The 12,192-nt window shown below is 35.1% G+C and overlaps 1 protein-coding gene and 1 pseudogene across 1 annotated transcript; one reads left to right on the top strand and one right to left on the bottom strand.

The window, feature by feature from the left end:
* Positions 1-217: 217 nt before the first annotated feature.
* On the bottom strand, positions 218-4,949 carry LOC110424557 (protein argonaute 2-like). The gene is made up of 3 exons (XM_021439149.2): positions 4,348-4,949; positions 2,792-3,947; positions 218-1,984 (listed from the first exon to the last, which is right to left on the bottom strand). The coding sequence occupies exons 1-3, from the start codon at positions 4,463-4,465 to the stop codon at positions 532-534; spliced, it is 2,727 nt and encodes a 908-aa protein (XP_021294824.1). The 5' UTR covers positions 4,466-4,949; the 3' UTR covers positions 218-531.
* Positions 4,950-6,201: 1,252 nt separating this feature from the next.
* LOC149526703 (uncharacterized) lies at positions 6,202-7,508 on the top strand (annotated as a pseudogene).
* The last annotated feature ends 4,684 nt before the right edge of the window (positions 7,509-12,192 follow it).

Raw genomic sequence — 12,192 nt, 5'->3', positions numbered from 1 at the left:
CAGTAGTGGTTGAGATGCCAACCAGCAGATCACCTATATTTATGAAATACATAAAGCGCCTTTTTAACATGGTTTTGTTCAATAAGATTTAAACAACTGTTATTATATAACAAAATAAATTAAGAGGATTAAGATATTAATGAGTTCATTGTAGGAATAACAATAAGATAAAGAGGTCCAAAAAGCAAAAGGCAATGAAGTGATCAGCTGATACATCTAATGGAAACAAACCTACTTATTTATTCATATAGAATATAGTATCATGCCCAGACCAGACAAATATTTACATAAGACTTCAAACCAATCACTAGGTTCTGACGTAAAATTTTATAGATGAAACACACTTAAAAATAAAAACATAACAATGGAGTTCCTCTAAAATTCCATGGCCAGCATGAACCATGACAACTGAGAGGATCTTCTGAGCGTGACACTTATTTATAACTGGAAACCAATTAGATTCACGTACAAACTCCTTCACTAGGCTGATTAGGCAAGGAGTTTACCATGGGGCAGCTCTAAGAGGCCTTTTCAGATAAAAAACATTGAATTTTGCAGGTCAGGATGGACCCTGTATGAGCTCTTATTAAATGCAGCTGCTGATGGTTCTGATGGTGATGCTGGAAGAGATGAAGATGAAGATGATCTTCTTGATGAAGCTTGCGACTTCCTGTCCAATGCATCCTGGTAAAGCCGACCTCTATATGCAGCAAGGTCAGCATAGTACACTGGTGGGATCAAGGAGACAGGCTTGGTGCACCGAGCAAATGTGAAGCACATGCTATGTATAAGCTGCTGGATCTGGTCACTGGTAAACCTATGCTCATCCCAGAGGACCCAGTATTGTGTTGACTTGCTTGTCCCAATGCTACCATACTGACTAAAAAGATGGAAATGAAACCCAGAAGGATCAACAACAGCTGAGTCAATAACTGTTCCAGGAGGCACATTGCCAGAGGAACCTCTATCTTCCTTGGTCTCTAGAAAGAAACGAGTGTGGTGTCTTTTCTGGGCTACAATAACTGTGATTGTTGGGAAGTAATTCATTGCTTGAAAGGCTCCCTTGACACGAACTAGCTCCTCATTAAGAACCATATCAAATTGGGTTTCACTAACACCATCACGAAATATCATGATTTTGGCTGGCTTGACTTTATTTAATGTAACATAAGAGTCAATAAGCTCTAAACACATCTCCCCAAAGTCCTGAATCTTCTCTGACCTTGGACCTTGTGGCCGAATTTTTGCTGCATAGCGATTAGGAACAGGCCAGCTCATAGAAGCTACAACAGCTGCAATTGATGGACTTGTTGAGTTCTTAAAACCAGGATGATTGACATCAGCACCCACAAACATAACATGGCCTTCCCCTTTAAAGTGGAGGAGGGGTTCAATGATCTCCACATTGAGGCCTCCAAGCTTGGCATTAATCTTCAAAGCAAGATTAGCAAGATACTGGTCTTTTGCTTCGTTGGCTCCAGCAGACAGACAACATTGAGTCATTACACCAACTTTTGTCTCAGAAATAAATTTAAGGAAATTGTAACCAGGATGCTGTTTAGACATCACACAAAGAAGAAACTGTAGATGCCCTTTCCCTATTTCATAAGATAGGTGCTGAATGTGCTCAAGCATCTCCTGAAGCAAATCTTTGTCATTTAAATTGTCCATTCTAGCCATCTGATAATGGAGAGGTTGCCCCATACGGATCCCAAGATTATTGCACCGATTTGTAAGCTTTTGGATGAAGGGTTGGTTTGGTGTAGCAGAGCTGAAATCAAGCACAGCCCAGCGATCAATTTGTTTTCCTTCAAACACACATCTACGAATGAGGTTCCAATCGCATTTCTGATTATCAACTTTTATTTTCATCTTCCTGCCTCCAGGAGCACCAACATTCAACTCAGGCGGACTAAGAACACGACCTGCCACTTTTGTCATTTTCATGCTCACTTCCATTCCAAAATTTTGCACCACTTCTCCACTGCCAAAAGCAAAACACATTAAGAATTCAGATAAAAACTTGATGAACACAGCATTCACATCACAATTTTTTATTAATCAGGTATATTCAAAGTCTCAGTTCAGTACAACAAGGAATATCGTATGTAATTACACAGCAGAAAAGTATAAGTTCATATTTCAATCCTAAAATCATCTTTAAATCAGCAAGTTCAAGAGACATGAAGTTTATATACCATCCAACTAATGTTCAACCAGCTTATGTTATTCACATCAGATTTGTAAGAATATATTCTAATAAGGCCCTAGCAAGGAAGTACTTTTAGTTCCCAAAAGTCACATTTTAAATTGCTAGAGATCTATATTGGTTCTTGCTCCAAATAGGGAGCACATCATGGGGGTTTCAATTCCAGGACAGAGATGAAGTCACACAAAAGTAACCTGAACACAGTTGGGATAATATAGCAAATCTAAAATATTGTCAAGATACATCAACAATGGTTAATCAATTCTTTGTAGTCATTCTTAAGTAATTTAAGAATTTGTTCTCTTTTACAACATTAAACAAGGTGCACAATAATTGGCAATTAAGCTCGAAACTAAATATTTCTTTTAAAGAAAAGAAAGAAAGAAAGTGCAGAGAAAGAAGATCCAAGTGCACGATAAGTTTAAGTTTTAGCATTAAGCAATGAGGCAATAGATGGGAATTAAGTTCGTCAATCTGTCCCAACTCCCAACTGATATATGAGAAAACCAAGTTATACTTGAATGCAGAAATGAATGATCCACAAATAAATCCAAGTAAAAGTTGAAGTTTATCAATACTTACCAGCAAGGTCCATCTTTAGCCCGCACCATATTATATATTGTTTTCTCTCGAACCTCTGGCAAAGCCGTTGATATTTTCTTTAACTTCTTTGCAGCATCTCTATCTAGCAATTCCTTTGGATATTTCTGTCCTTCAGCTAAGACACATAATTCCATGGGCACACAATGACTTCCATTTTTTTTCCCCAATTCCAAGCAGGGAATATTTTTGTACATGATATCCTTCTTATACTTCTCCTTGAAATAATCTACAAGTCTGACTTGTTGGTCGCCTATGGGAAAAGAAATATTTTGTGCATCCTTAGAAGTCAATCCAGCAATCAAATATTTTCTGTTGGTGTCAAGATGAGTTTTACAAACTCTCAACCCCGTCAATTCTGATTCAACTTTATCCTTGAAACTTCCAAACTTGTCTATATGAAAGCCATCAATCTGCTCGCCCAGGTACTCAATAACAGGCACTGACTTTCGAACTGGCAACACTAAGTAGTCCAGACAAAAGGATAAACCCTGAGAAGTCAGCTTCAAACTATGTTTAGGTTCTCTAGAGGCAATGATACCATGCCCAAGGTCATCTCCTCGATGAAATTCTTGAGGATGGAAACCATGACTGAAGGAGTTCATACTTTCCTTCATTACCAAATCCATTCCTTGTAATATATCACGAGGAGCCAAAAAGACTTTCCCACTAAGATAATCATTCAACTGTGAAAGCCTGAGCTCACTCACGAGCTTTAGCGTCACCAGATATGAAGACTCCGAGAGTTGCACAGTAAAATTTCCAGTAGGTAATAGGACTGCACTAAAGATGCTCCTTTTACCATCATAAGCAGTCATTTCCAAAGGAACCTGTATATCCAAAGACATCTGTCTCCTTATCAAACACACGTCCGACTTTGATAATTTGACTGGATGTCCATTGCCAGGAGCCACCTTCGGCCTAACATCAACATCATAGTGCCATATGATCTTCTTAGGATCAAACTTAACAGGAAAATGATTGACATAAAGGTTAAGCTTCTTAATCGCATGTGTGCCACCATTATCAGGTCGTTTCACAGGCAGAAGTATTTGCTTTGTTTCTGGACTTGACGACGATGATGACGGTAGCACCCACTCTGAAATTTTCAGCGATGCCATTGCAGGAACAACTGGACCTGGAGGTGAAAGTTTTGAAACTAAGTTGCAGAAAACTAATGTATTATAAGCAGACTACTATTTGGAAGCATTACCAGAATATTTTTCAAGATAAATATACAAAAACCCAAGCCAAATTTTCCGAAACAGTATGTTACCAATTTTTAATATGGAATGGGAAGAACAGAGCTAGAAACTTTCTTCGTAAATAGAGAGACAACAAACAACTGAAACAAGTTAATATATCTTTATCGAGCTGACAAAGAAAAAACCAAAAAGAAGTAAATATAAGTTACAACTAGAGTCAGCTTGATTAATCAGTTTATCTCATTAAGAATTCTCGTTTAGAAGATGATCCAAACATAAAAACTCAATTTCACAAACACTAAGGAGGTGAGAACTGAAGTGAAAAACTCGTACCAGAAACAACATTTGCAGGAGAAGAAGATTTTTTGCGTTTCCCTTGACAGAACTTGAGCAAAAGAAGGACCAGCACCCCAAGACATCCGACCGCCTGGGCTAGGAACCACATGAACATGACCCTGCTGGACTCCACCTTGGATTGGACTCACCGGAGCTCGGCTCCGACCCTGGTTAGATACTCTTCCCTGCTGCTCCTGCGGCTGCTGATGATGATGATGATGCTGACAATCTCTGCCTCTGCCTCTTCCTCTTCCTCCAGCAACACCATACCCACGACCTCACCCCCTAAACACACCTCCCTCCATTGCAACAAGAAACAAACCAAAATTGTGAATACTTGATCTCTCTTAAACAACTGAGTAATTTGCGCAATGAAAGAGTAAGACTCATATATAGAGATGACCAGAACTGATGGTGGGGTCACCTTCTTTTGTACTTTCTTGGTCTACAAGGATTCTACCATCAAGTAAGCAAAGATGCCAAAAGAAAGGGTAACAAGAACGAAAGAAACAAGTTCGCTAGAAGACTTGTTAGAATCTAGATTCCAGAGTCTTCTTTAAAAGTTAAGGAACTTCGTGCCCAAATCATTGACGGATGCTTTTCTCCTCTCGCTGCACAACGAAGAAGTGAAGGATTGGTGATTGGAAAATAATTTTTTTAAAATTTTTTTTATGTAAAAATTTTATAAAAAAATTTAAATTTTTTTATTATTTGGGTATGTTGTTAAAAATATTTTTGATTGTTTATTTTATCATTTTATGAAAAATATTTTTCACTTGTAAATAAAAAAAATTTATAATAATAGTTTTAAAGTATTTAATCACTTATTATAATAAAAATAAATTTTAATTTTTTTTAAAAAAATTCATCTCATTATTGTCTTATAATAATACTATAAAATATCAATATTCATCAATTGTATAAAGCATTCAAAATCTATATTTATAATTATATATTCTGATCATTGAAATATTTTTTGTTATAATTATTAATATAATTTATTAAATTTATAAATAAAAATAATAATTATATTGAATAGTATCATTAAAAATATTTTTAATTTAAGTATTATTGAGTAATTTAAATATTAATATTTTAAATTAATTTTTTTAAAAAATTAAATATCAATATATATTTTTAATATTTTAAATTAAATATTAATATTAAGCATTCTTATATGATTAAACTTAGTATAATAGCAGTTTTTTATATTTTTTGAAAATGTCTTAGATTTCTTAAGGACTTAAAGATATTTTACACGTAAGACATTTTACGTGATCAATGAGAATTTTTTCTATTGACATGTAAAATATTTTATATTTGAAATAAAATTTTTATTTTTCAAATAAACATAAGTTTTGAAAATATTTTCAAAAAAATATTTTACGACAAAATAAACCAATCCAAAATTTTTTCTTAATATATTGGCTTTATGTCCACTTCTAAATTATCATACATTCACACAATCGTACTTTTATATATAAAAATTTTATAATGAAAAAGATACATTAGATTCGACTTTTCATGGATTTTTAATTAAAGTGAAGAACAAATGTGTTAGTACTAGATTTTATTTTTTCTCATTATTTGAAATATATATCTGCCCTCACAATGTCTTTTCATTGACAAATTCAAATTCTTTGAGTCTTTACTCTCATAAAGTGTCATGCATCTATTTTGTTATTGTTAAGTAATACATATTTAATTTTAATTTTTATTCTTTTTTTTTCATATTTTCTCTTTTTCTCTCACAAATTATTGGGTTTTTTTTTTCCTTTCTTTCTCTCTCACATTTCTTCTTCTTCCTCTTTATGTTTGAGTTTTCCTGATGCTAAATTTGGGTTAACGATTATGTGTCAGCATGAGCTATAATTATTAATTTTAAAAATATTTTAGGGAGAATATTTTCTTTTTTTTTTTTACTTTGCATGTATTCTAAGGAAGTTTAGGGTTAGAATATTTCTTTCTTTGCTATGTTCTTTTCTTGCACATTAAGTAAGTTTATGTTTAGTTGGCTATTATAAATAGCCTCTTATGCAGTGCTTTTTTTTTTTATCAAGCAGTTTAATTCTTTTCTTAGATTTTGAATATTTTCTACATAGTATCAGAGCAATTTTAATCTGAAAAGAACTCTCTAACACAAATTTCATACTCAAAAAATCACCATCACATTTTTTTCTGTCTTCCATTCATCTAAAACTACATGGCAGAAACCAATTCCATTCTAAGCAATTCATGGTTCCAACCGTACCTGCAACCCAACACCACCAATTTTTGTCCACCGAGACAATTCTATGTTTCTTACCAATATTACACTTGATGAGACAAATTACTTATTATGATTTTAACTCATGGAGATGCGTATTGATGCTTGCAATAAAGTTGGGTATCTTACCGGAGAAGTAAAAAAACTTACACTCGAAAATCCAAATCTTGGAACATGGATTACTGAAGATCACAAAGTAAAAAACTGACTTATAGACTCAATGAGTCCATCACTAATGCAACGATTTATTCATCTTCCCACAACCAAAGAGATATGGAAAACTGTATCAAAAACCATCTATGATAGATCGGATGAGACTTATATTTTTGAATTAAACTAGAGATCTGTCTCTACCAAATAAAATGGCTGACCATTATCAATCTACTATAATGAACTTGAAGTTATTTTTCAGAAAATTGATCACAAGACTATCTTGTAAGAAGGAACAATTAAAGGTGTAGCCCAATTGCAATATGCAAGGGCTAAGCTTTGAGCTCATATTGTTCTAAGTGGACTTGATTCTGAATTTGATCAAGTCTGTGGAGAAATCTTACGAAAAGATCCATAACTTGATTTGGAAAGCACGTATGCATATGTCAGGAGAAAATATCAACAAATACAAACAATGGGAGGCTCTCATCCTAATCTTGAAAGCACAGCTATGCTAGCCAACAAAACTCGGTAAGGACCATCGTTTGACTCCTCGAAGAATAGAAGCAATCAATCAACCAGAAAATCTGACATTGTGGTATGTACTCATTATGGTGAAACAAGTCATTTGAAACAACTATGTTATGAAATCATTGGCTATCTTGAGTGGTGAAACTTCACAAAGAAATTTAGAAAGAAGATTGTAGGGAAAGCCATGGTGACATCCATAGAAGAAAACTAATCGAAGCTTACGGTAAACGTTATAGACTAATCGCAACCTATAGCAAACACTGCTCGCTCAGTTATGGGTGGTAAGGCATCGGTATTCTCTACAACTTATAAGAATAATACTTGGATTATTAATACAAGTGTATCTGACCATATGACTAAGGATGTTAGTCAGTTACAATCAGTATTCCTTTCTTATCAATTTGTTATCTCCACAGCTAATGGTAGTACATGTCCTGTTATCAGAAAGAGATCTGTCATATTATCCAATACTCTTACATTGGTTACAATTCTTGTTATTCCATCCCTTAAATGTAATCTTTTTTTTGTTAGCCAAATTACCTCATTTCTTGTTTGCACTATAACTTTTTGGCTCTTATTTTGCATTTTTCTAAACTTTCTAACTGGGACGGTTCTTGGTTATGGTGTTAAGCGGTGTACTTGAGAGGAATAATGTCGCCTTGATGATAATGCTGGCAACAAGTTACTATTAGTTGAAAATGGCAACATGACTTGTACGTGGAAGTTGAAAACACGATACTGTATTCGGTTATTTTATCATGCTTTTACTTGTAATACCTTTATAACTACCAAATAGCTAGTAGGCTGCATATATTTTCTTGGATTATGAATAAAGTGTTAAATTTTCTTCATTTTATTAATACTTTGTTCATCTTTGTTCAACTCCACCTAAAATAGAGGCTTTTTAATAGGAGCAATAATCCATCCTCCATAATTTATCATGGTATCAAAGCAAAACTAAGTTCTCAAAGGACTTGAAACATATTACCAACCAAATTCACAAATTTACAACACTACAAATTGATAGTAATATGTTTATCTCCAACACAACTTTACACCCGTCACCTCCCACCTTCAATGGTGAAAACTATACATCCTAGTCAGTTAAAATGAAAGCCTACTTACAAGCTTATGACCTATGGGACATTGTCCACACAAGCTTGGAGCCCCCTCCCTTGAAAGAAATAGCAACACTTGCTTAAATCAAACAACATGGGGAAGAAGTTGCTAAATGATGTCAAGCTTTGTCCTTTCTCCATGCATGTGTCACAGAATCAGTGTTTGCAAGAACTATGGCTTATTCCATGGCAAAGAAGGCTTAGGATAGACTTAGAGATGAGTTCCAAGGTTTTGACAAGATAAGGCAACTTCAAATTCTCAATCTTATGAGAGAATTTGAAATTCTTTGAATGAACGAGTCTGAGTTAGTAAAGAGTACATTGGGAAAGTGATGAAAATAGTCAATCAAGTAAGACTTTTAGGAAAAAGTTTACCTAAAAAAAAGAGTTGTAAAGAAAATGTTGATATCTTTGCCCGAATGGTTTGAGTCCACTATTTCGTCACTTGAAGGTTCAAAGGATCTCCTACAATTGCAACTCATAGGTGTAATCAATGCTCTCCAAGCATCAGAGAGTAGGAGTGCCATGAGTCTCAACAGCAACACAGATCATGTTGTGGTGGCCAAGATGAAAAAAAAGGCTTAGTCGATTCCTACATTTGTAAAGGTTCAAATGAACAGAAAGACAGACGAGCTCAAACAAATAGATCATGGGGCAAGAGAATAACCATCAAATGTGTTCCCATTGCAAAAAGCGTAACCATGTAGAAGCCAACTGTTGGTTCAAACCTTTAGTTAAGTGTCAAATTTGTAATCAGCATGGTCAAATAGAAAAAGTGTGCAAGAATAAGTCTGAAAATCAAGAGAAATCTCCTCCAGCATTTGAGATTGCTAAAGAAATACTTCTAATGGCTTAGATAAATCCAACTATTATTGAAGCAAATCAGTGGTTATTAGATAGTGGAGCTTTAAGTCACATGACACCATATGTAAAGCTCTTTGCAAAAGTTGACACTTAACACCGATCGTATGTGAAGATAGGTAATAGGGTATATATGTAAGCAACTAGAAAAGGATTTATAGAGACATAAACCTCTTCTATGGCAAGTATGCATTTAAATTACTTCTTGTACCTGAAATTACCCAAAATCTCTTAAGTGTGGGACAGATGGTCTATGATTGTTATGCATTGTTGTTTTAATACCATTCATGCAAGTTATATGATCCAAAAGATAAGTACCTCATGATAGTACCAATGAAAAGGAAGTGCTTTCCAATAGATTTCAATGATGTGTGTCTGCATGCTTCTGAAAATGAGATGAACTTGACATTTTTATGGCACAAATGCCTTGGGCATTATAATTATTCCTCCTTGATTCAGGCCAGCACATCTGGTTTAGTGGAAAACTTACCTTCACTCATAGAATCCAAGGATGTTTGCAGCACTTGTCAATTTAGAAAACTCACTAAGAAACCATATCCTCATGCAAGCTCAAGTCGAACTATTGGAAAACTTGATCTAGTGCACACTGATGTTGGAGGCCCAATGAGTGAAGTATCTCTAAATGCTAGTAAGTTTTTCTTGATCTTTGTCCATGATTTATCACGCATGTGTTGGATTTACTTTATGAAATAAAGTCTAAGGTGTTTGGTCACTTCTTAAATTTCAAAGCAAAAGTTGAAGCCAAAATAAGAAGAAAGATTAAAGCAATTAGATTTGATAATGGTGGGGAATACACATCTCGAGAGTTCATTCAATTTCTAGAAAAAGAAGGAATATTTCATCAACTCACAACTCCTTATTGCCCATAGCAAAATGGTGTTAGTAAGAGAAAAAATCGAACAATAATTGAGATGGTAAGATGCCTCTTATTGGACAAAGGACTTACTAAAAATTTTTGGGTCAAGGCTGTCAGTACGGCCATTTATCTAGTAAATCGATTGCCCTTTCGTGCACTCAAAAATACCACTCCTTATGAAGTATGGTTTGAAAAAAAAAACATTTGTATCACATCTCAAAGTCTTTGGATGCCTTTGTTACTAGCATATACCTGAAGATCACAAAGATAAATTGCAATCCAAAGTTGTAATGGGAGTGTTTATTGCTTATAGTCAACACTCAAAGGCATACAGAGTGTATCATGTTGACTCTAGTAAAATCTCTGTTAGCAGGAATGTATCTTTGGATGAAGGAAGCAGTTGGAACTGGGACAAACCTCAACATACTAGAGTTAGTGCCATAAACACTTTATCTGCTTTTTAAAATATTTCTGATATTGAGTTAGATGAAGATGAGCTTATTGATGAAACACCAGTAAGAAGTACTTGCACAATTCGAGAAATTTATGAGTGATGTCAAGTGGCCTTATCTAATCCTGTTTTTTTTCTTAAGATGCCTCACAACATGAAGAATGGATAAAAGCTATGAGAGAAGAGATTAACATGATGGAGCAAAACCATACTTGGTCATTGGTAGACAGACCAATCAATGGCCATGTAATTGATGTCAATTGAATTTTCAAACGAAAATTCAATTATGATAGAAACCTTAACAAAAATAAGACCAGATTGGTCACAAAAGGTTAATCTCAACTTGTTGGAATAGACTACCATGATACTTTTACAGCAATGGCAAGACTTGATACCATCAGACTTCCCATAGCTCTCTCTGCTGCAACTTTTTTTTTTGAATAAGTAAAGATTTTCATTGATCAAAACAGGGTGTTCCTATAATTTACAAAAGAATCTGATTTGAGATAGCAATCAGCTACAAACTTGACTTACAAAAACAGCCAAGGCAAAAAGACAAAACCAGCATATGGTTTCATGAACAATCACCCTTCAATTTACAATCATCCAAAATCTTAAAACGGATAAGAAAAGTGAAAGCGGCAAAAGCTCTTATTTCCATTCCTTGCTGGCAGAAACTGGAGATCATAAGCCACACTCACAGACAGTAGGCATCATTCAGGAGGAATATACAGTAAATCCTCTGATCTTCTCACGCCATCTTTGGCAAGGTTGTCGGCTATGTCATTACACGTTCTGGGAATGTGCTTGATATCCCAACCTAGAAGCTTTGAGCTCATAGACTTGATTTGAGAAACAATATGTCGGAACCTCCATGGAACTTCAGAAGGTTTAGAAATCCATAGCATTGCATTCATGGAGTCACTTTCCCAGATAAGACTTTTCTTTGTAGCCCAGGAGGATGCTGAAAATAGCATCATTGCCTCTTTAATGGCAAGGATTTCAGTTGAGTTGGCATCACCACAACCAGCTGATTTTGAGAACATCATCTTCACTGCCCCAGCATCATCACGAAGGACTCCCCCTATACCTATTTGAGCAATAGAACCATTACAAGCATCGTCCGTGTTAAATTTCAACCATTGACAGTCACTTTTGAGTTTGCACAACCGTTAAAAGGGTGCCTCCAAATATCAATAATGGACAAATTTTCCGTAGGCCATTTATAGTTAGCCCACCAAGCCACCCTCATCTTGATGAGCTCCAAAAGTAAGGTCGTGTCCCAAGCTTTGCCATCGAACACCAGTTCATTCCTCGACACCATACGCCCACCACAAGTGTAATAAAGAAGACATTTTCCATACCCTTCTTTTTTGCTGGTTCAACATACGTGTCATTCCAAGCCATGAAGAAAGTTATGGCATTATTCGACATACATCCTTAAACATTCCATTCAGCCATCCAAAAGCTCCAGATTCTCCAAGTCTCTGGAGAGGTGAAGAACAAGTGGTTGACAGATTCAATGTCTTTGTTACATAAAGGGCAAAAGGCCATGTCCCTTTGAAGCATATTTCTTTTGACCAATTCT

Source organism: Theobroma umbraticum, unplaced genomic scaffold, assembly GCF_002168275.2.
Source record: "Theobroma umbraticum cultivar Fairchild unplaced genomic scaffold, ASM216827v3 scaffold_204.0, whole genome shotgun sequence".
In the NCBI taxonomy this organism is placed as follows: domain Eukaryota; kingdom Viridiplantae; phylum Streptophyta; class Magnoliopsida; order Malvales; family Malvaceae; genus Theobroma; species Theobroma umbraticum.
This window is presented reverse-complemented; position numbering and strand designations above follow the sequence as displayed.

What these genes read in the sequence shown, in the direction of transcription:
- LOC110424557 (XM_021439149.2), bottom strand. Translation starts at nt 4,465, where the DNA reads ATGTTCATGTGGTTCCTAGCCCAGGCGGTCGGATGTCTTGGGGTGCTG. An exon ending in TCCTGCAAATGTTGTTTCTG is followed by an intron (nt 3,948 to 4,347) that starts GTACGAGTTTTT and finishes TTTCACCTCCAG; the next exon opens with GTCCAGTTGTTCCTGCAATG. An exon ending in GCTAAAGATGGACCTTGCTG is followed by an intron (nt 1,985 to 2,791) that starts GTAAGTATTGAT and finishes TGCTTTTGGCAG; the next exon opens with TGGAGAAGTGGTGCAAAATT.